A 26,127-nucleotide genomic window follows, 5' to 3' on the forward strand; every position below is an offset into this window, starting at 1 on the left:
GGAAGGAAAGAAAAATGAATGGAAAGGAAAGGAAATTAAAAAGGTTGTTTGGAAAGAAAGGAAAGAGTTCATTAAAAAGCTTGTTTAGATAAAAGGAAAAGGAAAGGAAAGGAAAGACTTAAAATCATGTTTGTTTGGACTACATAGAAGAAAGGATGATAGAATTTATAATATTTTACGATAATACTTCTATCAGTTAAAATGTTTAAAAAAGAATGAGAGGTTTCAAAAAAGACACGATAATGCCCATCTCACCTTGCTCATGTGTTTTTCAATGGAGGGCTGCAACTTATGTAATGCGTCTCTCTCTCTCTCTCTCTCTAAATGTACGTATTTGTTGATCACATGATATTTTCAAAATGTTACATGTTAGCCTTTAAATATCACATTTTAAATAAATTAATTTCATGACAAAACTATTTTGTTTTGATTTTCTAACATATATTTTATATACTACACATGTTTTGCGCCTGAGATCTTTTCAAAATTCAAAGTCTAAGAAAAATATTACAATTTTTCCTCACGAGACTTGAAAATAGAAGAAAGGTCTGCTTCCACGATGGTTTGGAACAACAAACCATTCGAAGGATGTTTTTGTCTCTAGGATCGTACGAAGCATTCAATTTGAAAGTTTTTTCTCTTGATGGACATGTGTTTTATGCATTATGCTCGATTTCTTCAGTTGAATTAGTCAAATTATGCTCGATTTCTTTAGTTTAAGAAGACTGAATGAATCGATTGTTTTATTTCACAAGGAATGCTTTCCTAAATTCTGCAACTAATACAACAATCCTCTCTAAAATTCAGGGGTGTGATGTACATGTGGCCGTATTCAAGTAGGAGGGTTACAAAGGTAACACAGAATAAAGAGCTGGAAAAATAATTCCATCAAATTCTGATCACATAGTGACTGCCAAGACATGTTCCAACACAAGACGGTTATCATTGCACCTGAGAACAGTGCAGGGACATACAGGGATTGGTAGGAGGGAAAGGAAGGGGAAATGCAAATAGAAGAGGAGTGGTGCCATATTCTCATACCAGTCATAAAAAACTTACATAAAAAAGAGTGAAAATAGTTGTCTAAAGACAAAAAAAATGACATAGCAAAATAAAAAATAACATTCATGTTTTACATAATTCCAGCAATGCTAAGCAACCTAAGTAGAACATTCTTTCGCTTAGACACCGGACAATCAAAAAATGTTTTCATCCTATCTTTATCACTACTAAGATAAATATATGCATCAGTTTGTAACTCTTCTTCAAGACCAACAACTTCAAATGTTGGAAATATCTCTTTTTTAGAATATTTACATTCCTGTCTCAGCTCTGGTATGACATTACTTTTTTCAATTTCCTTAGCAACTCTGTCAAATGCTTCTTTCATTATTTCAATTTCTTTTAAATCATCTTCATTTGCACTTCTTCTCCTTTTACGCTTTGACAATGAACCTATGGGAGGCTCCATTTGGACTTCACAGTCGTCTCATAGGTTGATAAATGGTTCTAATACTGCTTCATTTTGAGAAACCATTTCATCAATAAGCTGGATTGTGTTGCCAGTACCCTCACACGCTAAAGTCATTCGATTGCGCCTCTCTTTCGCTGTCATCGATCCTTCCCCTGTTGCTCTATCATTGCCAAATAAATTTACCAGCTTATCATAGTTCGGAAGGGGTGCTGTCATCCACTTTTTTGCCATTGGATTTGCCTACAAAAAACAAAAAAAAAATATAACAACGTCAAAAGAAACTCATACTTAACATAAAAAGTGAATTATTAAAAAATAATATTAAATTACCAAAAAGAAAATTAGGTACCTCTATTAGTGGCTTCCATACTTCAGGTTCAGCCGCCCACATATTTGTCCTTGAATCAATGTTAAATCCACTCAAACCACTTTTAAAGATATCATAACAACTAGTGAAATTAGACTTCAACGTTTTCATTCGATTTTTTATGTGATCCTTGGTGAGCATTTTACCCAACTTATCGTTCAGCTCTGTCTCAACATTATCATATGCAGTTGTAGTAAAAGTGTCATTCACTCGATTACCTATCATTTGTTGACGCAGTAATGCATCAATAAGTGCATCATCCATAGATTGGCTCCATTGTATCTTATCAGTCTTGCCTCCGTCTGTATATATTTGATTCTTTTTCATTGTTATTAGCTAAATGTAAAATAAAACAAATTTAGGAAAGACATTCATAATGAAAAGAACAAATCACATGTAACAATAAAAGATCAAGTACACACAAATAACATGAGGAAAAAAAAGTCAACATGTCTCTCATATACAATAAAATTCAATCTATTGAAGTTTGAAGTTGATAGTTCTGCCACAGTCTCTGAAATGATTTGTCGTGTGAATTCTCCAACTTTGTACTCTTCATCTACATCAACTTGAACAGAATAATTTTCACTAGGTTGATTCATAAGTTCTGCATCAACATCTTCAATAATGCTAGCATCTGGATCGACACCCATGCAAAAGTTGTGCAATATACAACATGCTAAAATGATGTCCGACTGTGTATTGCACGAATAGACCGGTTCTGTTGAACTAGCTATAACTGGGAATCTTTTTTTCAAGACACCAAATGATCTTTCAATGACATTTCGCAAAGAAGCGTGTCCAAGCTTAAACAACTCTTTTTCATTTTGCGGGCATCGTTTGGAGTATTCTTTCAAGTGATATCTCACAACCCTAAAGGGTGTGATAAGTCCACCCTTTAATGGAAAACCAGCATCTACAAGATAATATTTACAAAAAAAAAACACAATCACATGTTAAGTTCATATTTCAACAAATGTTTAAATTATACATGCTTTTAATCACAATTACCTTCAGGAATTTTTAGTTTGTCTTCTCTGGTTAATGCATTTTTTATGATTCTCGAATCAAAAGCAGTTCCTTCCCAACCTGCTAATAAATATGTAAATTTCATATTAAAAGAACATGCAGCCAACACATTTTGAGTTGGCCAATCTTTTCTACCACGGTATTTCGATGCATCCTCTGAAGATACTTTAACACGAACGTGCATTCCATCAATTGCACCAACACAATTCTGGAATACAATTCAGTGTCAATGCAATATTGACATATTATAAATCATAAAAACTAAATTAGTTGATTTATTACCTAAAAGTATGGATAAAATCTATTATTGTATAAGATTTCATCTGGCACAGTTGATCCGTCAGATTGTTGAATGAATTTGTCTTCTAATAGAATAATTGAACTCAGTACTTTGTGAAAATATCGAGAAATTGTCTCTGTTGAACGATAAAACCAAAACTGAACCCCGCGTTGTTTATATGTGTGCGACAACATCATGAGAAAGATAGAAACTTGCTCTTCTACTTTACAATGTCTTGTACAACATAGTCCACCATGTTGTCGAAGAATATCACATAACTCTTTGAAAGATGATGTTCCCATGCGTGTTATGTTGCGGCATTGTACATCATCATCTAATTTATATATAATTTGATCTCTAATTTTTTGTCTTTTTCCATAAGATAGTCCAATTGATCGATGCATAAGTTGTCGTCGACGTTGTCTACGGCGTATGAAATAATAAAAACTATAACATAAACATAGAACGACTTGTTTCCATTGGTGTTGTCTCATGTCTTCTAATATGCGACAAGCTGCAAAACCAAAGACAACTTTTTTATGAAGATGATGATCATATGTGACAAGCTGCAAGCTAAATATACAACTAGAGACATCAACAATCATGCTTCAATGCCTAACTCCTATCTGTCTCTTTATTCTTATTTTTTTATTAGCATTACTTGTTATTTCTAACATACAATATTATTTTTTTATTAGCATTACTAGGTTTGCCCTTCACATCTACTGCTTCACAAGTAGGCTGCTTAATACCTAAACTTATGTGCACTATACATCATTTATTTTTTTATTTGATTGTTTTAAGTAGGTCCTATTAGTGATTGGTTTGAGTGTTGCAGTGATTAGCAGTAGGTTCTATTAGTGATTGGTTTGAGTGTTGCGGTGATTAGTAGTAGGACCAAATTGAGACTCTTTAGCAATGAAGTTACACTGCACAGACCACAATGAAGTTACACTGCACAAACCTACTGCTAATCACCGCAACACTCAAACCAATCACTAAGGTAGTGTTTGACGAGCAGGAAATATCCTGTAGCAGCGGAATAAAAATTCAAAATTTTAAAAAAATTCTGGTTTATCAAACGCGGAATTAATTTTGTAGCCGTTGAACCCGTTTCCAGAATAATATTTCCGGAAACATGTTTCCACCGCGAGGGGTGGAAACATATTTCCTGGATTATTTTTTTGCCCGTTAGGGCTCGCGTCTTCCTCCTGCCGCTGCCTCTCGTGTCTTGCTCCTGCTGCTGCTTCATCCTACTACTGCGCTGCTGCTGCTTCAATCCCCTGCTTTCTGAGGAAGTTCCTCACTGCTATAGCCTTCTTCCTGCTGCCATGACCCCACTCGAAGGATTCCCTCGTCAAGCTCCTTAACAAGGTGAGCGTTTCAACATTCTTACTGGACTCTTTGTCGTTCTAGATCTAAACGGAAGGGATAATCTCAGGCAGGGGGTTGTTCCTTTTGGTTGAATGGGTGTTGGCTCCTTTTTGGTCGTGGGGAAGGGGAGAGAAAGAGGGGTGAGGTGGGGAGCTGGTTTTTCTTTCTTTTCCTACTCTCTTTGTCGTTGCTTTTCTTTTTCCTTTTCTGGGTTGTTGTGTGTTGTGCGAATTTGATTTGTTAAATGTGGCAATGGCAGTGATTTTGAGCTGGATGTTGTGTTTCTAGTTTGCCTCTAGTCCTATGTCTCTCTCGCTCGCCTGTTGAGGATTCCCCTTTTTGTAGGTTTCTGCTGCGTTGGAGTTCCTTTTCTCATTTTGGCTTCCCTGTCTCTCTTTCCGCGGTTGTCCCTCTGTAGCCTTGAGCTGTTTCTGAGTTTTTCTTTCCTTTACTATTCTCTCTCTCTGGTTTATGATCCGGTTTCTTTGAAGGGGATAACACCAGAACCCCGTTTCCTTTGTCTATAGATTTGATGCAAGAGCTCCTGCGGGAATGGCGAGGTTTTCGCTTATTTCTCAAGGGTCTGTTAACAAATAACATAGTGTTCCGACATAAGTGCCTTATTAAAATTACATTATGGTGTATGAGTTAAATAAGTTCAGATCGCCATCCTTTTTACCTTATTAAGTGACCTGACAACAGGAGTTCTTGATCTGGTTGAGTTGTGGTCCAAGTTACTGGGTGACAAACTGGTGATGACTTGATCTGAGTTCATGTCAAACAGGAACTGCCTATGCGCATCTCAAGCCAGTACTGCTGTAAAGCAGCAATTTCAGCATTTTGTCTGGCTTTACTTGTTTTTTGCAGTTCTCTCGCTCTGTTTTTTTTTTTTTTTTGGAGGTATGTCTATTGATGTCTCGGTTGGTTGCCAAGAGATTCTGCTGTTATTTATTTTTTTAGCCGATTGAGTTTCACCTCTCTTATTTGCTGCTTATCCACAATGGGTATTAATATTCCATTGATTGAGCTCATATCATAAACAAAGAGGCATGCTTTGGACGGTCAGTCTGCTTGCCCTTATTCAAGTCATGCCATGTCCAACTATCAAGAACCTGCATCTCAGGGTCTCTTGGCTTGATTTTACATATTGGAGTCTGGATAAACATATGGTTATTGTTGTTTTGTATGATCTCCATTAACATTCTAATTTGAACCAGAATTTAATTGCAGTTTTTCAGAAACAATAAAAACATTGCATTTTTGTGAAACAAGTGAGGAATCGAACTATTTGAATGCATGTTCAAATCTAGTGTTGCCGATGTCCCTAATTGAGATGAAAGTTACATCTTTACCTGCATATTGTAGTTTTATTTCATTTATTTTGAGCTAGAAATCTCTACAATGCAGCAAGATAGTATATATTTCCTGTAATGTAGCTATATCTTATATAGCATATCTTCATCCTATTAGTAATTGGTTGTGGATTTTCTTGTGGAAGCCTACTACTTGAATGTGTATTCAAATCTAATGTTGGGGACATCCATAATTGAGATGAAGGCTACATCATAATCTGAATATCATACTTCTTGATGAGGTTTTTTCTGGGATTTCTTTTCTTCTGAAGTTTTTACCTACTGCTGAATGTCAAAATTTGGAATTTGGTAGAATCTAGTAATCTACCTATCATGTGGGCGTGATATGTGTAGGTTGGACATGTGGAACTCATACAGAAATGGAACTTGTGAAATGAGCTCAATAGAAGAAGAGATTCAATACAATCATGTGTGAGATTCATGGTTCCACGAGTTCAACTGTGCCACTTGTAAATTATTACTGGCAAGTTATTACTGAAAGTAGGCTGCATTAACAACTAATCAAACACATATATAACAGGATTGTTAACGAGCTTGATGAAGGTGCATCTGACGATGCAAATGAGAGTACATCGTTCGTCAACGAACTTGAAAGTGCGACACAAAGTATTCATCGAGGATCAAATAATGACATGTGCAGTTCAATAACATCTTAAATGTTTATGGATTTTGAAAATCGTAGGTGCATAGGAACTTATGACACATGGAAACAATTGTGTTGATGATTATTAGTTATTCATATGTTTAGTTTGTTTATGTTTTACTTTTCTTAGTTATTGTATGTAGAATATGACTTGATCACGCTAATCTTTATGTTTATGTTCATAGGTAATCGGAGTTGAAGCGGTGACATAAGTATTATGCCATGTTCGTGTCGTTCAAGGGACATATATGAAGAAATACAATCACCATATGTTGGAAGAACCTTTTTGTTTAAAACAATAGACATATGAAAGTTACATTTTGTCTGTGCTATGCATTTAACGTTGATGCTTCTGTCATCACTTATGTGAATTATCTAATGGTCCGCGGAGATGTAACTATTTCTTATTACCTCGTGCTCGACTATTTGTTTTTTGGGGATGCCCACTTTTTGAATGGTGTCGCCCATATTGTTAGTGGGGTTGAGAGTAGCCATGTTCAGCTGCTTTGGTAGATGATTTATTATTTCATGTTCATATTATCACTGATCGTGTTTTGGTAGATGATTTATTATTTATCTGTGTGTTTAAGAAATTGTATCAAAAAATTATGTAAATCTGGAAATATGTTTCCTTATTATCAAACACAGAAATATATTTCTGGAAATATATTTCTGTATCATCAAACACATAAATATATTTTTGGAAACATAATTCTTAGCTATCACACACACATCAAAATGAGAATCAGAAATATTTTTCTCATTCTTCTATTCCAAGAAATATATTTTCAGAAATATATTTCCAATTCCTAAATCCCTAACCATCAAACACTACCTAATAGAATCTACTGCTAATCACCGCAACACTCAAACCAATCACTAATAGAACCTACTTAAAACAATCAAATAAAAAAATAAATGATGTATAGTGCACATAAGTTTAGGTATTAAGCAGCCTACTTGTGAAGCAGTAGATGTGAAGGGAAAACCTAGTAATGCTAATAAAAAAATAATATTGTATGTTAGAAATAACAAGTAATGCTAATAAAAAAATAAGAATAAAGAGACAGATTGGAGTTAGGCATTGAAGCATGATTGTTGATGTCGCTAGTTGTATATTTAGCTTGCAGCTTGTCACATATGATCATCATCTTCATAAAAAAGTTGTCTTTGGTTTTGCAGCTTGTCGCATATTAGAAGACATGAGACAACACCAATGGAAACAAGTAGTTCTATGTTTATGTTATAGTTTTTATTATTTCATAAGCCGTAGTCAACGTCGACGACAACTTACGCATCGATCAATTGGACTATCTTATGGAGAAAGACAAAAAATCAGAGATCAAATTATATATAAATTAGATGATGATGTACAATGCCGCAACATAACACGCATGGGAACATCAGCTTTCAAAGAGTTATGTGATATTCTTCGACAACATGGTGGACTATGTAGTACAAGACATTGTAAAGTAGAAGAGCAAGTTTCTATCTTTCTCATGATGTTGTCGCACACATAAACAATGCGGGGTTCAGTTTTGGTTTTATCGTTCAACAGAGACAATTTCTCGATATTTTCACAAAGTACTGAGTTCAATTATTCTATTAGAAGACAAATTCATTCAACAATCTGACGGATCAACTGTGACAAATGAAATCTTATACAATAATAGATTTTATCCATACTTTTAGGTAATAAATCAACTAATTTAGTTTTTATGATTTATAATATGTCAATATTGCATTAACACTGAATTGAATTCCAGAATTGTGTTGGTGCAATTGATGGAATGCACGTTCGTGTTAAAGTATCTTCAGAGGATGCACCGAAATACCGTGGTAGAAAAGATTGGCCAACTCAAAATGTGTTGGCTGCATGTTCTTTTGATATGAAATTTACATATTTATTAGCAGGTTGGGAAGGAACTGCTTCTGATTCGAGAATCATAAAAAATGCATTAACCAGAGAAGACAAACTAAAAATTCCTGAAGGTAATTGTGATTAAAAGCATGTATAATTTAAACATTTGTTGAAATATGAACTTAACATGTGATTGTGTTTTTTTTTTTGGTAAATATTATCTTGTAGATGCTGGTTTTCCATTAAAGGGTGGACTTATCACACCCTTTAGGGTTGTGAGATATCACTTGAAAGAATACTCCAAACGATGCCCACAAAATGAAAAAGAGTTGTTTAATCTTCGACATCCTTCTTTGCAAAATGTGATTGAAAGATCATTTGGTGTCTTGAAAAAAAGATTCCCAGTTATAGCTAGTTCAACAGAACCGGTCTATTCGTGCAAAACACAGTCGGACATCATTTTAGCATGTTGTATATTGCACAACTTTTGCATGGGTGTCGATCCAGATGCTAGCATTATTGAAGATGTTGATGCAGAACTTATGAATCAACCTAGTGAAAATTATTCTGTTCAAGTTGATGTTGATGAAGAGTACAAAGTTGGAGAATTCACACGACAAATCATTTCAGAGACTATGTGGCAGAACTATCAACTTCAAACTTCAATAGATTGAATTTTATTGTATATGAGACATGTTGACTTTTTTTTCCTCATGTTATTTGTGTGTACTTGATCTTTTATTGTTGCACGTGATTTGTTCTTTTCATTATGAATGTATTTCCTAAATTTGTTTTACTTTACATTTAGCTAATAACAATGAAAAAGAATCAAATATATACAGACGGAGGCAAGACTGATAAGATACAATGGAGCCAATCTATGGATGATGTGCTTATTGATGCATTACTGCTTCAACAAATAATAGGTAATCGAGTGAATGACACTTTTACTACAACTGCATATGATAATGTTGTGACAGAGCTGAACGATAAGTTGGGTAAAATGCTCACCAAGGATCACATAAAAAATCGAATGAAAACGTTGAAGTCTAACTTCAGTAGTTGTTATGATATCTTTAAAAGTGGTTTGAGTGGATTTAGCATTGATTCAAAGACAAATATGTGGACGGCTGAACCTGAAGTATGGAAGCCACTAATAGAGGTACCTAATTTTCTTTTTGGTAATTTAATATTATTTTTTAATAATTCACTTTTTATGTTAAGTATGAGTTTCTTTTGACGTTGTTATATTTTTTTTGTTTTTTGTAGGCAAATCCAATGGCAAAAAAGTGGATGACAGCACTTGTTCCGAACTATGATAAGCTGGTAAATTTATTTGGCAATGATAGAGCAACAGGGGAAGGATCGATGACAGCGAAAGAGAGGTGCAATCGAATGAGTTTAGCGTGTGAGGGTACTGGCAACAGAATCCAGCTTATTGATGAAATGGTTTCTCAAAATGAAGCAGTATTAGAACCATTTATCAACCTATGAGACGACTGTGAAGTCCAAATGGAGCCTCCCATAGGTTCATTGTCAAAGCGTAAAAGGAGAAGAAGTGCAAATGAAGATGATTTAAAAGAAATTGAAATAATGAAAGAAGCATTTGACAGAGTTGCTAAGGAAATTGAAAAAAGTAATGTCATACCAGAGCTGAGACAGGAATGTAAATATTCTAAAAAAGAGATATTTCCAACATTTGAAGTTGTTGGTCTTGAAGAAGAGTTACAAACTGATGCATATATTTATCTTACTAGTGATAAAGATAGGATGAAAACATTTTTTGATTGTCCGGTGTCTAAGAGAAAGAATGTTCTACTTAGGTTGCTTAGCATTGCTGGAATTATGTAAGACATGAATGTTATTTTTTATTTTGCTATGTCATTTTTTTTTGTCTTTAGACAACTATTTTCACTCTTTTTTATGTAAGTTTTTTATGACTGGTATGAGAATATGACACCACTCCTCTTCTATTTGCATTTCCCCTTCCTTTCCCTCCTACCAACCCCTGTACGTCCCTGCACTGTTCTCAGGTCCAATGATAACTGTCTTGTGTTGGAACATGTCTTGGCAGTCACTATGTGATCAGAATTTGATGGAATTATTTTTCCAGCTCTTTATTCTGTGATACCTCTGTAACCCTCCTACTTGAATACGGCCACATGTACATCACACCCCCGAATTTTAGAGAGGATTGTTGTATTAGTTGCAGAATTTAGGAAAGAAGCATTCCCTGTGAAATAAAACACTCGATTCATTCAGTCTTCTTAAACTGAAGAAATCGAGCATAATTCAACTAATTCAACTGAAGAAATCGAGCATAATGCATAAAATACATGTCCATCAAGAGAAAAATCTTTCAAATTGAATGCTTCAAATGACCCTAGAGACAAAAACATCCTTTGAACGGTGCGTTGTTCCAAACCATCGTGGAAGCAGGCCTTTCTTCTATTTTCAAGTCTCGTGAGGAAAAATTGTAATATTTTTCTTAGACCTGCCTCTTTTAATTTTGAATAGATCTTAAGCGCAAAACATGTGTAGTATATAAAATATATGTTAGAAAATCAAAACAAAATAGTTCTGTCATGAAATTAATTTATTTAAAATGTGATATTTAAAGGCTAACATGTAACATTTTGAAAATATCATGTGACCAACAAATACGTACATTTAGAGAGAGAGAGAGAGAGAGAGAGAGAGAGAGAGAGAGAAAGAGAGAGAGAGAGAGAGAGAGAGTATGAGACACATTGCATAAGTTGCAGCCCTCCATTGGAAAACACACGAGCAAGGTGAGATGGACATTATCGTGTCTTTTTTGAAACCTCTCATTCTTTTTTAAACATTTTAACTGATAGGGGTATTATCTTAAAGTATTATAAATTCTATCTTTTCCTTTTCTTTATGTAGTCCAAACAAACATGATTTTAAGTCTTTCCTTTCCGTTCTATCCAAACAAGCTTTTTAATGAACTCTTTCCTTTCCTTTCCATTCCTTTCCCTTCCCTTCCTCTTCCCTTCCCTTCTCTTCCCTTTCCTTTTCCTCCCTTTCCCTCCCTCCCTTTCCCTCCCTTTCCCTCCTACCAAACAGGGCGTAAGCCTCGAACCTCTTACGAGCCTAAATCTCAGAAATGACCGAGGGAGTGGCTGAGGCCAGGCCAAAGGAGGCTGCGGCCGAGGAAGGGCACCAGCAAAAAAAAAGAAGCGTTGATGTGGCCGACAAGGCCAAAGCATGCTCGATCAAGAGGGGCCGACCTTGTAGAACTAACGCCGAGCTAGAGATATTGGGCATGAGCAGCCAAAAACATAAGGAGAATATCTCCTAAGGCTCGAGGAGATTGGATGTAGCGACAGAGGAATTCTAGCTTAGGGGGGTTAATAGAGCACTTGGAGGTGCTATAGTGGGCGATGTGGGTGGAGCATCAGTGACCAAGTACAGGCAACAAGCAGAGCAGTAAGACAGACCAGACACATGAATAGGACCTAGAACCGGGTTAGGAAAGATCAAACCCAGTGTCGAGTCTGAAACCAGGTCAAACACGATAGCCTAAGACCCGACCTAGGCCGACCTAGGCAAGTTAAGGGCTAAACCATCACGGGCGAGGCCAAGCTACTCACATAAATACCGAGTCAGCGCAGCACCTAGACAAGTCCCCCTCCTTGGGCTCGCGATGGGTGTTTTGAACTCTTGAGACGTTTGGTCTCGCATTTGTTTTATGTATCATTCTTATTTTGCTTTTGTGAACCGAGACGCTTGGAATATAGAAGTATATTTCTTTTCCGTAAGTTGTTTTGGATACTTTGAAAATGAAATAAAGAAAGTTTGTTTGATTGTCTCTCTCTTTCCCGCGTAGGACTGGAGCTTTGTCAATGATGGTGGTCGGATTCTACTCCGACCTCAACCGGCCTTGCAGGAGTTCTACTTTACAAGAGATTTCTCTTCTTTGTCTAAGCTCACCCTTCCATGGCCGATTGGATGAAGATGTTTTGAAGAAGGTGATGAGTGGTACCCGGCGACCCCTCAAGCCCCTTCAACTCACAAAGAATACCCCGACAACAAGCTATCTTGAGGTCGGTAGAAGTATTCAGGAAGGCTGAGAAGATAGGAAACGCTGTGGTTTTGGCCGATTCAATCTTCAAGGCAACGATGTCTGGCTGTGTAGAGACGAACGCAAGTTCCGACAATCTCCTCAGTTCTTCCCTCTCTAGAGAGATTTTGCAAGGCCAACCGAAGGCAATCGGACAACTCATGCCCTCCTTCTGACTTGGAGAGCAAGTGGTGAAGTCGGTTGTCAAGGTCTCGGCTTTAGCTGGTTTTCCATGGAGAGAAGCTTTGGCGGATTTGGAGACTCCATCGGTAGACGGCCGGTTAGAATCCCCCTATCCTCTTGGCTACTCGACATGAGAAATCAGCAACGCGGGCACTCCTCCATCTCAAACGAAAATCTGATCGTGGTGTCACGCCTAGGAGATCAAATCCGTTCAGCCGGCCAGCTACAAACTACAATTATCGCACGGCCAGGCTGAACAAGACCGGGCGACAGGCGGAGGATTGAGTTCAAACTCTGTAGCAACCCGTAGCAGTTCTCCTCCAGCTGAATATACCAGTAGAATCGCCCAGAAAAAAAGCTGCTTCCAGGCCAAATCTCAGCCTGCACTGACGGCAGAGTTCTCACATCGGCCGGAATTCCCAAACCGTGCGAACTTCAATTCACGGCTAGGCTGAAATGCACCAGAAATTAGGCGGAAGTTTTCGGCCACATCTGTAGAAATTTGAGGTAAATTCTTGGCTAGGCGATTAGTCCAATAAAATCGCCCAGGAGTTAGCTCTCTCCTTGAATTTCAGTTAATTTGGACCAAGAACGGACAAGGGAGATCACGGATGGAATTCAGGTTTGGGCGCCGGAGCAAGCCACTGCTGCACTCTTTCCGGCGACCATCGAGCGGCTACCACATTTTAAATATCCATTCCCAAATTGCCCTTGGTGATAATTTTATTATTTGATTATAATAAGTTCAAGGAGGGCAAATCAGTTCATGCGGTAAGATATCAAGCTGAAGAGAAGGGCCCAAAACCGTTGGCACATTTTCTTTCTCCCTCTCTTCGGCTCTCCTTCATTAATACCGAAGCCCCAAGGAAAGTATCATCAATTAGTGTCAAGTGTCCCATTCCTTTACGCATTAACCTCCTCATAACCGTTCCTATAAACCCCACGTGCTCAAGAGTCATTTTAGCTCGCCACATGTCCCACTCCCATTCAATCATTGTCCAGCCCTTACGTTCTTAACTCCCACATCATATCGCATGACCGTTTGCTCCTCTCCAAGCCATAACCGATCCCAACCTTAATCAGCCATTGTCCTCATCATTCCCCATCATTTACTTACCCTCTCGAATGACCCACTCCTCACGCACATAACTGCTCAGCCCACTACCTTATCATTTCCCATTATTAGCCGTAACTTACCATTAACCGATCTAATTCACTCTCTACCTCTAGCACGAGCCTCCCTTTGACCTTCACCTAAGCTTAACCGCCCTAGCTCAATTTGATCCTAGCCCTACCCGAACCTAGCCTCTCACCAAGTTTGCTACCTATTAACCGAACCCACTTAGTCAATCGAGCTCACTTCACCTCATAGCCGAGCTCAACCTTCCTCCTCGAAGACCCCTAGTTAGGATACTCTCAACCAAGCTCTAAGACCGAGTTATCTACAACCATCAAAGCGTCCACCAGTTCGAAGACCAGCCATCGTACGTGTTCAATTGTTCATGTTCAATTGTTCACGAAGGATGTTCGTGACCATCTTTCAGGTGACACATCATCAAGGCAGGTGACACATCATCAAGGCAGGCGACTCCTTCAAGCCACCAGCATTGCCGCATCTTGGAGTCGACGACACCAGCCGGCACCAGAGGCGTTCTAGGTGACCTCGGCCAGGTGGACCGAGCACTTCCTTCATCCGTTGCTACGATATTCGAGGGCAGCACCTTGCTGCCGGGTTTTCACTCGGATCCTTTGATGCTTGGCCGAATCCTCTTTGGCCCGGTAATGCTCTTAACCCCCTATAACTGCGAAGGATTTGAGTGTTCTTTGCTTTCTAAACCAGGCTTTAGCCTTAGCATCCATCGGCAGTCCATCTGAGGCTCACGAGCCAAGGACACGACTGCGGGATCGCTTGACCACCCACGGGCAGGGTGTGGTTTGGCCGATACCTAGGCATGAATGAATAGTTTGCTATGGATTGTGAATGAATGTTGAGTGAGTTATGAGTGTTTTTTATGTATCGCAAGCAGTTGTAAGGCCTTGAACCCCATACTCTTGTAATAGGCAGTAAACTGTGGGCAGGAATACCTCACTTGTACCACTACCTAGGGTTGAATTTGCACCAGGGTTGCTGTCCGATCAGGTATCGTTTGTAATCTAACTTGTTTTAGTTTGGAACTATGGTTCCTTCGAGAGATCTTGGAGAGGGATCGACACTGGATCAACAGTTTTGCCGACAACGGGTCTAGGTCTCTAACAGAACCAAATGCCCACTAAATGAAAAGCAAAAACCTGTCTTTACCTTATTATAGTAAGTACATAAAAAAAGGAAAAAATATGTTCTCAAAAAAACAATTACATACATTCTGAATATTTTGTAACCCTACTTTTCTACTTACAATTTGGTGTTTGTTGGCCGCCATTGCCCTGCTCCTTTGCAGCGGCCACATTGTTCTCGTCCGTCATAAGGCACTTTGCCGTTTGTGGAGTTGTGGACAATCCCATCATAAAAACTTCATTTTTCATTTGGTCCTTTCATCGATGCCTACCCCTTATCAGTATACAGTCTTGGTATGCATTTCAATGGTCATCATGTTTATTTTCATCGTCAATTGTTGTCATGTCCTGATTTTCAGTAAACTGTTTCCGCTAGGCTCATTGTCACTTGATTTGTCACAATAAATTCTTGTCATTGGGATTCCAGAGAAAACCGCTCATCCTTAATTCTTCTCTTTTCGTATAATACATCACTATGGCAGAGTACATAGCTTGCATGTTCAATTGCTTTCTTGTTCTATAGAATAATCTTTGGTGCATTATCTCTACGGTGGTCACTTTAGTAAGTTCATCCATTTTTTGTCACTATCGGTGGGGCCTATCGCAACCTCTTAGTTAAATCATTGCTGCTACACTGCCACTGATAGGAGTAAGTCACTGTTTGAAGCTGGTCATTTGGTTGTAAATTGAATCATTTTCACAGTTGGTCTTGATATCAAAGAGATCTTATTTTTTCTAAAAGTGTTTCTATAACCAAATAGATTTTCTGGCTAGCAGTCCTGCATATGCCAAGCAAGAGGTGGAAAAGAAAGGGTGAATTATATATGATTGCTTTGTTAGGACCATCCTTGTCGTTTTGTTGTAGAGAAAATCGTTATTTGTTGGATCCTAAGTAAATCATTGCTTCTTATTGGTATTGTAGAATCTCAAAATCACAAGAAAACGAAGAACAAAGAAAAAGAAAAAAATTGGATGCTCTCTTTCTCTCTCTATAAAAACACGTAAAAAATAACTAGGAACCGGTTTTCTGAAAGAGAGAGCGTCAACCATACCCCTAGTGGTCGTCCTCCTGTAGGGTCCCATTTGCACCAAATTCTCACTTCACAACTAAAAGAATGTTAAGCAATATTCCTCAATATAGTTCAGTTTAATAATTTTTTTAAAAATATAGTTAGTCCCTCTAAAAAAATTTTTGGTCTACCCTTGGCTGGCATTATATTTACATTAACTCAGCTTTAGATTGGTCATTGAAACTCAACAGGCAATTTGAATTAGCTCAGAATAGTAACCGATTTTGCTAAAAATGCTATAAATATTCTATAGTAATTGATTTTGCTAAAAAAACACTATAAATATTCTAAAAATCAATTGGAAATTGTTTTAAAATATCTTGAAAAATACTGGGGTTACAAATCACTGTTGTGTACATAGTCTAACCAAATCACCAATGTGAGTAAGGGTCTACGTTATGTAAATCGGTAGGATATGAGTGTCTATATTATGTAGATCATCAATATGGCCTACATTGCACCATGCTCTTATTTCCTTTTCATTTCTTCTAATAACAGTCCGACGAAGAGGCAGAAGAAGAAAGAGTATCAACTGCTTAATGAACGAATCCGTGACATGGATGAACAACGTCATACATGTAAAGCTATCATTGCATTATTATGTGAAAACTATGTGTAACTCAAACACAGTGTTGCCAATTAAATAGGCGAGACAAAAGTTGAGCATGTCCACATGTAGTTATCAACTCCTGGATGATCTATATGTAACTCATACATGATTTTAAGAGCACACATGGCATACAACAATAGGTCCAAATTGTCCATTTTCTAGTTAGATAATGTGTTGCTTATTTTATTTTTCCGGCAAGTAGTGCTCCAGCAGACATCCATGATCACAATACTTGAAGAAGACAAAGCAATTATTTATGTAGCAAATACTGCCATAAAAAATTAGTTGACATGAACTTGGTAAGTTTTTTTCTTGTCAAATAAGACAGCTAAAGTGCTCTTATATTCTTGTCCAATACACTATCTTCCCATTTGTATTGCCTACTTTGTAGGAATGCAAAAAAATGCTAGGCATATGTCTTTGAATATTCATGATAATGCATCACATTTTGCATGCATTTATCCATGACAATGATTTAAACCCCACAATGCTGTTAAGGAAGAGAACTCATGGTTCTGTTTTGAGTGAAAATGGAGCTAAAACGAATGAATTAGAGGTATTTAAGTGCTTTTGAGCAAATTTTGGCAATGAAGCAGAAGAAGACCCATTCAGGCAAAGTTTAGTTGGAACTTGGACCCGATTAGACTTCTTGAATGTTTTGTGGACCCAAATCCATGGAATTCTAAGTTGTACTATTTGTAAAATCACTCGAAACAATAGGCAAACTAGGGTACATGTATATATCTATAATTTTTCTATGTTTTATGTAATTTATGAAGCATAGAAGTCATAAGAGCGAAGCGGGTTATATACGCCCTGCCATGCACAAAATTTTCAAGTGCCAATATGGTGATGACATAAAATGTCCCTGGGTAATAAAAAAGGTAACTTTTTTTTATGGACAAAAGAGAAAACAAAAAAAGAAAGGTTTTGGGATTTGACAAAGCTCACATCGAATGATTTTGTTAGTCCATATATGTAGATTTTATAACCAATATACCCCTTTGAGTAGAAAAAAATATCTTTTTTTTTGTCTTACTCATGCATTATTTCATACTGCTATCGTTATCTCATATTCATTATTTCACACCCTTGTTGTTATTACTCCTGTCATTACCTCATGCCCATTATCTCATACTCCTGTCATTACCTCATGCCTTTGTTGTTATTTTATACTCATTATCTCATATCCTTATCGTTATCTCATATATGAGATAATGAGTATGAGATAATGACTGAGTATGAGTTAATGTCAAGGGTATATAATGAAAAGGGTTGTTCGCACCCCACCATTTCTCGAAAGGTGTAAAAATGCGAATAAGCAAAACTCTTTTAAAATTGAGTTTTGAAATTTTCAAGAGAAAGGGATCCGTCTGTCGGTACGAGGTCCAACCGTTCCTGTTGCCTTTAACGGAAGTAATTAGACCAATGACTAAGGATCACTTAGATCATGTACGAGTTATTGATGCAAATCCTATACGCTTGTACATTGAGATTTTGGATTCAAGAACCAAAATTTATTTTGAATAAGTGATTTGAAATCGTTTTGAAGATTGGAGGATTCTTAAGTTGGTTCAAAAGCCTTTGTTTTTGTGCTATTTGAATTACATAATTCTTGAGGATTTTAAAGATTGAAATTGAAGAAAATTTATTTTGAATTCTTCTTTTGATAGAACATACGTTCCAAATTGTTAGAAAACATATTGTTTTCTAAACATATTTTGGCCAAGATTGTGAATGCATTGCTTGTGTTTTCTTTTAAAATTAAGTAAAGTTTACAAATTCTTGTTGCAATATGACTTGGTCATTTTTCGCAACTCAAATTTGAATCACTTAACTTCTTGAGAATGTGCACGTGGTGCTATTGATTTTAAGTGAAAGTGAATGCATGAGATGAGAAGAAAAACTATATGAAACATTCATTCTTCTCTCTCTCATAATCTCTCAAGATTCATTCATTGTAATTGCATGTCATACAATCTACACATAAAGACTGATTTTAACTAAAATGTAGGACTTTCTCTAAATGGGCTTATTATATGATTAAGCATATGAATTAGAGATGTAGTCCATAAGCTTGAGACTTAACATAAAATTATCAAAGTGATGAAAAATATATAAATGATGCTAAAATCAATTTTTGAAATAGATGGGAGACGTGGATGACATCCACTTTTGTCTCAAGATAGTCAAAAATTAGATCTTGTATTGATTTAGATAGCTGAAAGTTATGGACATTGATTCCAATAAAGAGCTTGTTTCTTAGATAGAAATGACAAGTCTTTCAAACCTATTCAAATTTCAGATTTCGTACTCATAAAATCATCAACTTCTTTGGATGATTTTAGGATAGTTGGCATTTCAAATATGTAAACTTTGACATTCTTAAGACAATTCCTATAAAACATGGTCTGATTTTAACAACGTACATTGATCTTATGTATGGATTGCTGAAATTGAGCAAATTTTAAAATGAAATGAAAATGATCTCATAACTTGGTATTATGAAAATCAAAATGATCCGTTTTCTTAAAACCAGTTTGGAAATGTGTTCTAACCTGATTTTAAGAGAGGAAAACGATTTTTAACAAGAGATTGCACACATATATGTATATATATAACAATGTATATATATACGTACCTTACTCTTCAAAATGAAATTTTATCATGGGACCGCATGACTCATGAATCATGATGATTCTGGGTTATTTTATGTAGGAGGATTGAAAACTTGTTTCAAATCTCCCATACTACCCTTGATCAATTAAATAAAGCATGAAGCAAAATAACTTTAAATAGAAAGAGATAAATGAATGCTCAAGCTACTTCCTCCTTAGTTTCGTCATGCAAAGGTGGATTACATTTATGAGAATGCATCCATCGTTAATAGGCTTTTTTCGTCATATATATATTGCAGCAAGATCACTCTCTCACCATGGGATTCCCTCATGGTGGGGAGTTCAAAATGGTTTTAACCTGGTTGTTTTGAAAGGGACGTGGCCTTGGGCCCCTTTTTCAAAACTTGATACATGGTTTCGCCTTTAAGACAAGCCAACGTATGCATACATTATGCATTAACATGTACATTTAATCATAGGTTTCCCCTTAGCCGGACATCATTCCCAGCTATAAAATACACGAAAATAAACCCTCCCCACGAGTTGCTGAAATTAAAATGAACCAACAAGAAGCCAAAATAGATGAGAAATTGATTAAAATCACCTACATTGCGGTCGGTCTTGATACTTGATCTTCGCCTTTACTTGTTTTCTAAATCGAGCAATCCTAAGCAAGAATCCAATCTTGGATTCGAGCTTAGCAAAGCTAGAAAAAGAATAACTTGCTTGCTGGAATTTGGAGTGGAGAAGAAGTGACATTCTCTCCACGAAAATCCTAAGTAAGGGTTCACTTAAGCACCCTCACTTAGCAAACTCGATAGAGGGAATGAAGAAGAAAATGAGAGAAAAGGGGAAACAAGGGTTGGATGAATCTTCTTTCTCCTCCTTGGCTTCTCCCTCCTAGCTCATTGGCTGCCACAACTTGGTGAAGGGCTTGAAAATTTCGTGCTTACCCTTGGTGACCAAGAGGAGGCTTATATAGAGGAGGAGGTGGGTTCAACTACCTCCTTAACTCACCTTGGGAACTCACATAAAACCTTGGGGACTTGCAAAATGAGTTAAAGAGTGTTTAAGGGCTCGAATTTGACTATTCTTAGCTCATTTACATGAGCTAGGTGGGATGGGCTAGGTTTGATCAACATTGGTTCAGACCTAGCAGACCAACTTTGACCAAAATTTTGAACGAAAATGCCCTTGTATAGGGTTTTTCCTTATTTTATGCTATTTATTTTTTTCTTTGTTTGAAATCGAGCTTGTTAGGTTAAAACCTAGTTACTAAGCTCCAAATGTCATTGAATTATGATAATTCAATTTAAATTTGAATTTGAATAAAATCTGAAATTCTATCAAATTTGGTCTGAAAAGGGTATTTTCATCCATAACTTGATTAAAAATGGATTTCAACTGAATCAAACTTTTGGTTTGAAATATTGAATTTTAATTTGATATTTCATTTATGTATTTGACAAATCCAAATGTATATGTGTCTTTTATAAACCAATTTAGACTCAGTCATCTCAATTTGACCAAAGAAGGGCAAAATTGTCCAGATTGATCAATTTCGACCAATTGACCAAAGTCAAAGCTCATTTGCAAGCAGTTTGACTTTGTTTGAGGTAATTTGATAAATTTGAGCCAAGAAAGCTCTTAATTGAGCTCAATTGTACTTTGACTGAGTTTAGTGAAAGTGAGTTTGGTTCAGTCAAAGTCTATTTTCATCTGCTGACTGGGTCGCGGGATAGACCAACCTTTTTGGCCAAACTGAGCTCATGTTGACTGAGCTTAGCTGAGATTGGTGTCATATTTGGGTGCACTAGGGTTGAACCTACTTGAATTAAGTAGGTTAGGTGAGTTTGACCAAGCTAGTTATTGTTTTTTAGAAATTGACTCCTCTTTAAAGAAGACCTAGTTAAAGAAGAGAGAGAGACATAAATGTCTCTCTTTTCATAGGTTTCTCATTCATTTCTCCTTGAAAATGACTTTTCTTCATTTAATTGAAAGAGAATATATATTTTTTAATGGGGTGACGTGACCCCCGAGGGCTCTTGAGCACACGGGCTAGGTGGGGCCCACACATGGGTCCCACGTAGCATTCTAGATTGAATTAGATCCAATTCTTAGATTTAAGTCAAAATTTGAATTTTGCTATTGGATTTGGATTTCAAATACATTTGTAATTTGGACATAGTTTGGACTCGTAATCATGCATTGGGATTCGTGTCACGGGTTAAATTCATGATTCGAATTCAAATTGCGTTTAGGTTCAAAATTGGCTTTGAAATTGCAAAATTTCACAATTCTTTTATGAAATTTTCACATTGCTTTAATTTTGATGTGGAAAAATTTGGGGTGTTAACAAATGCCCCTCTTTGCTGTTAAGCAAGTTGAAGAATTTGCTTAATAGCAAAGATCTATGCACCAAATTTTTGCAAATTGAAATTGAAAAATTCATTTTTCAAGTGATGTTGAACCATCCTCACTGAGGGGAAATGCTAGTCATAGACCTGAAATAAGAAGATTTTCCTTCATCTCATTGGAGACTTTGTAGAGGAATTAATGTTGGTTGAACAATCTTACAATTGTGAAAGTTTTTGCAAGTGTTTTTTCTCTCATTTTGACTTAGTTTTTCACTTGTTGGCTTGAGCTTTTGAATTTTGATTTTCTTTTTGAGCTACCCTTCACCTCTGTGAGAAATTCCTCATCACCCCAAATGCTACTACGGAGTTCCACCGCTTTGGTGGTTTTGTGTAGTTTGCTTTGTGCAATATCAAGTCTATTGGGTTTCTCTTCTGAACCCTTGTAGCGAGCTTTGGGTCGATAACTCCCAGACCAGTTGGTCTTAGGGTACCAAGTGTAAAACACTCCTCAGACTTACTTACTCGAATTCAGAAGGCTTTAAGAGACTTAATATAAGCAAAATGTTCATGAATTGCTTTTTTAGCTTCACGGCGTAAGCATAGGTCATATGCCCACCTACGCCTATAGAGCTTTGAACCAGAGGAACAACTACACTCACCCCGAGCTCATCGCTTAACTCATCTTGCTTGATAGCTTTTTCTTGCATCTTGCCAAGGTCTTTTAGGTCACAAGGGCTTTTCTTATGGCGTCCCATGCTAGACCTTTACAAGTGTCAATTGTCGGGACCGACATTAATTTTTATACATTAATTCCTCAATTTCATTAGGAATTTCTTGCATATTTCGAGTCAATGCCCTTGCTGTTGTTCTCAAGACATGGGCTGAGTTTGAAAATTTTGAAGATTTTGATGCATTTTTTAAACTTTCTCTAAGGGATACTGTGCCCCTTAGTTGATTTGAAAATTGGTAAGAAGGTGCTTATCAAAACACAATTGTTTTGAAATTTTTGAATTACAAATTCAAGTGTAGAATTTCTTGCGATGCAAAGCATTAATTGGATCATGGATTTTGACCCCATCGGCGTCAATCAAGCGATAAGAACTGTGAGGTAGAACCTCTTTGATGACATATGGGCCTTCTCAGTTCGATGCTCATTTTCCTTTAGGTCTACTCCTGAGTGGAACTATAGATCTTAGTACAAGATCATTTACCTGAAATTTTCTCTCAATGACCGATTAGGCATAATGTCGGGTGACTCTTTTTCGATAGACTTCAACATGCTCTACCGCTTGTAGTCTTTTCTCTTCTAAGAGGTCTAATTGAGCAAGTCTTTTTTTCTGATACTTGTTAATTGGAAGTTCAATGAGAGCAGCAAATTTTATTGCTGGTTTTTGGACATGTAATGGAAGGACAATTTCCGTTCCATATACTAACTCTGCTGGTGTATGCATTGTGTATTTTCTCGTGCCAATCTCGATCTGTTTCAATAGTCCTTTCTAAGACACGAATCAAAATCTTGTTGGTTGCTTCTGCCTAACCATTACCTTGAAGGTAATATGGGGCAGAGAAGTGATGTTGTATTCTGTGTTTATGACAAAGATTGTGCACCTTCTCATTTTTAAAATGGGTACCATTGTCAGAAATGATATCGTGCGAGATGCCAAATGTACACAAAAGATTTTTATGAATGAAGGACACTACATGTCGTCCTTCGACTGTTTTTAAGGTGATTGCTTCGACCCATTTGGTAAAATAATCTATAGCTGCAAGAAAATACCTATGTCCATTTGAGGCAGGTGGATTGATTGGACCGACCACGTCAAAGGCCCACATAGAGAATGACCAGGGTGAGTTGACCGAATGAAGGTATGCTGCTGGAGCATGAATTGATGGTGCATGCAACTGACATTTGATGCAATTCTTGACAAATTGGTGACAATCTCTCTGCATTGTGGGCCGATAGTACCCTGCTCTGACTATCTGTTTGACAAGGGTCTGATACCCTACATGTCCTCCACAAATTCCTTCATGGGCTTCTTGAATGACTTCTAATGCCTCATTTATATCGAGACATCTAGCATATTATGTGATGAATCCTCTTTTGTATAGGATGTCAGCTAAAATGAAATATCTTGAAGACATGTGTCTCATAGCTCTTTGCTCATTTCGAGACATTTCAGGTGGAAGTGTTCCCGTATAGAGAAAATCATTGATGTTATGATACCATGGTGTTTCTCTGCTTTGTGCTTGTAATACCTGTTCTGGTATGACGAAAGATGGTTGTTTGAGTCTTCCGACTTCAAAAGATCTGATACATTGCCCAGGTTTGAAGCTAATGGTAGAGTCTAAACTGGCCAAACCGTCTGCAATCAGGTTAAATTCTCTTTTGACATGCAAGAGTTGATACTCCTCGAATTGTTTTAAGAGGGTAGTTGCTAACTCTTGATATGAGATCAATTTCTAATCTTTGACTTGCCAATCTCCATTGACTTGACTGACAACTAAGAGAGAATCTCCAAAAAATGCGAACTCTCTGCACTTTAAATTTGAGAAGCATTTTGATACCTTGGATTAGGGCCTCGTATTCTGCCATATTATACGTGCAAGAGAAATTCAATTTAAGGAAGTAAGGAATCATTTCCCTTTCTGGTGTAATGAAAAGTATCCCAACGCCTGCCCCAGTTGTGCTCTTAGATCTATCAAAATACATCTCCCAAATTGCCTTTGGTTCAGTTGTTAGGATTTGTTCATCTGAAAAATCATCATTTGTTCTAATTTCTTCAAATAGAGGAAAATCTGCCAATTGATCTACAATGGTTTGACCCTTGATTGATTTCTGTGACACATATTGTAAATCATATTGCATCAGCAGAACTTGCCACTTGGCTATCCTTCCATTCAAAAATGGTTGTTCAAGGATATATTTGAGTGGATTAAGTTTGGATAAAATTTTAACTTCGCATGCTAGTAGGTAATGCCATAATTTTTGACACATCCATACCAAGGCTAAGCAAGTTTTTTCCATGTGTAAGTAATTCTTTTCATACTGCACAAATGTCTTACTGATATAATAAATGACATGTTCTATTCGACATCCTTCTTCATATTGAGCCAAAAATCCACCACATGCTGAATTGTTAACTGTGATGTAAAGAAGTAGAGGTTTCCCCAGAATTGGGGGTTTTAAAATTGGTGGGCAAAGAAGATATTTCTTGATCTTTCCGAATGAGGCTTGACATTTGTGTCCTCATTCAAACTTGACTCCTTTCTACAATAAATGGTTGAAACATCTCATGGCAAGATTAGATATAAACCTTCTGATTGACTAAATTCTACCTTGCAAGCTGTGTAGCTCCTTAAGATTTGTTGGCGGTGACATTTCAATGATCGCCTTTACTTTGGAGGGATCCATCTCGATTCCTTTTTTGCTAACCATAAATCCCAAAAACTTGCCACATTCCACACCAAATATACATTTTTGTTGATTCAATCTAAGCTTATATTGTAAGAGTCTATCAAAAACTTGAGAGAGAATGTTGATGTGATTCTCCATTGTTTTTGACTTAATTAGTAGATCATCCATGTATGCATCCATGATTTGGTGCATTTGATCATGAAAGATAGCTGCCATAGCCCTTTGATATGTTGTCCCAGCATTCTTCAAACCAAACGGCATTACCATATAGCAGAAAGTACCCCATGGGGTTATAAATGATGTTTTGGCTTGATCGTGAGCTGTCAGCTTAATTTGGTTATAGCCAGAATATCCATTCATAAAGGAGAACATAGCGTAGCCTGCAGTACCGTCTACCAACAAGTCGATGTTTGGAAGTGGATAGTCGTCCTTTGGTGTGGCTTTATTCAAATCTCTGAAATCGATGCAGAGTCGAATTTTACCATTTTTCTTTGGGACTATTACAATGTTTGCTAACCATTCAGGATAGTCGATTGTTTGGATGAACCCTGCCTTTAGTAGGTCTTCTAGGCCTTCCTTAACTTGCCCCTCAAGATGAGAGTCTAGTTTTCTCAACTTTTGTTTGGTTGGCTTGCATTCTGGTTTCAATGGTAGTCGATGTTCGACTAATTTTGTATCAAGTCCTGGCATGTCCTCATAAGTCCATGCAAAGGCTTCTTGATGCTCTTTGAAGAAGTTTATCAACTCTTTTCTTTCTTCTGCTGAGAGACTTGTTCCAATTTGCAAACTCTTTGGATTCTCTTTCGTGCCAATATTAATTTCCTCAATTGGATCATTAATCAAGGGTGACAGTTGATCTTGCTTTCTTATTTGAATGAACTCTGGACATTCTACCTCATTGAGTTCTAAATTTACCTCCTTAAAGGCTTTTGATGTTTGATCCTCAGATGTCATCCTAAAGATTGTGAAGAGGTTAGGTGAAATTTGAAACGTTTTATATAAAAGTAAATTGCATATGTCATTGCATATTTGAAGATATTACAAAATAAAGACACTTGGTATATTGGAATACAAGGACGACAAAGTGACAAAATGATGACTAGATGACAAAATAA

The 26,127-nt window shown here is 36.9% G+C and overlaps 1 protein-coding gene across 1 annotated transcript; it reads left to right on the plus strand.

Moving 5' to 3' along the window:
• The first annotated feature begins 7,980 nt into the window (after positions 1 to 7,980).
• On the plus strand, positions 7,981 to 9,895 carry LOC116252544 (uncharacterized). The gene is made up of 5 exons (XM_031626890.1): positions 7,981 to 8,007; positions 8,307 to 8,532; positions 8,630 to 9,000; positions 9,210 to 9,563; positions 9,671 to 9,895. The coding sequence occupies exons 1-5, from the start codon at positions 7,981 to 7,983 to the stop codon at positions 9,893 to 9,895; spliced, it is 1,203 nt and encodes a 400-aa protein (XP_031482750.1).
• The last annotated feature ends 16,232 nt before the right edge of the window (positions 9,896 to 26,127 follow it).

This window comes from Nymphaea colorata, chromosome 4, assembly GCF_008831285.2.
Source record: "Nymphaea colorata isolate Beijing-Zhang1983 chromosome 4, ASM883128v2, whole genome shotgun sequence".
NCBI classification, from domain to species: Eukaryota; Viridiplantae; Streptophyta; class Magnoliopsida; order Nymphaeales; family Nymphaeaceae; genus Nymphaea; species Nymphaea colorata.

Excerpts from the sequence above, each read along its gene's own strand:
- LOC116252544 (XM_031626890.1), top strand. The coding sequence starts at position 7,981 with ATGGTGGACTATGTAGTACAAGACATT. Across the intron at positions 8,008-8,306 it reads ACTATGTAGTACAAGACATT|AATTGTGTTGGTGCAATTGA; the intron begins GTAAAGTAGAAG and ends ATTGAATTCCAG. Across the intron at positions 9,001-9,209 it reads ATGTTGATGAAGAGTACAAA|CTAATAACAATGAAAAAGAA; the intron begins GTTGGAGAATTC and ends CTTTACATTTAG.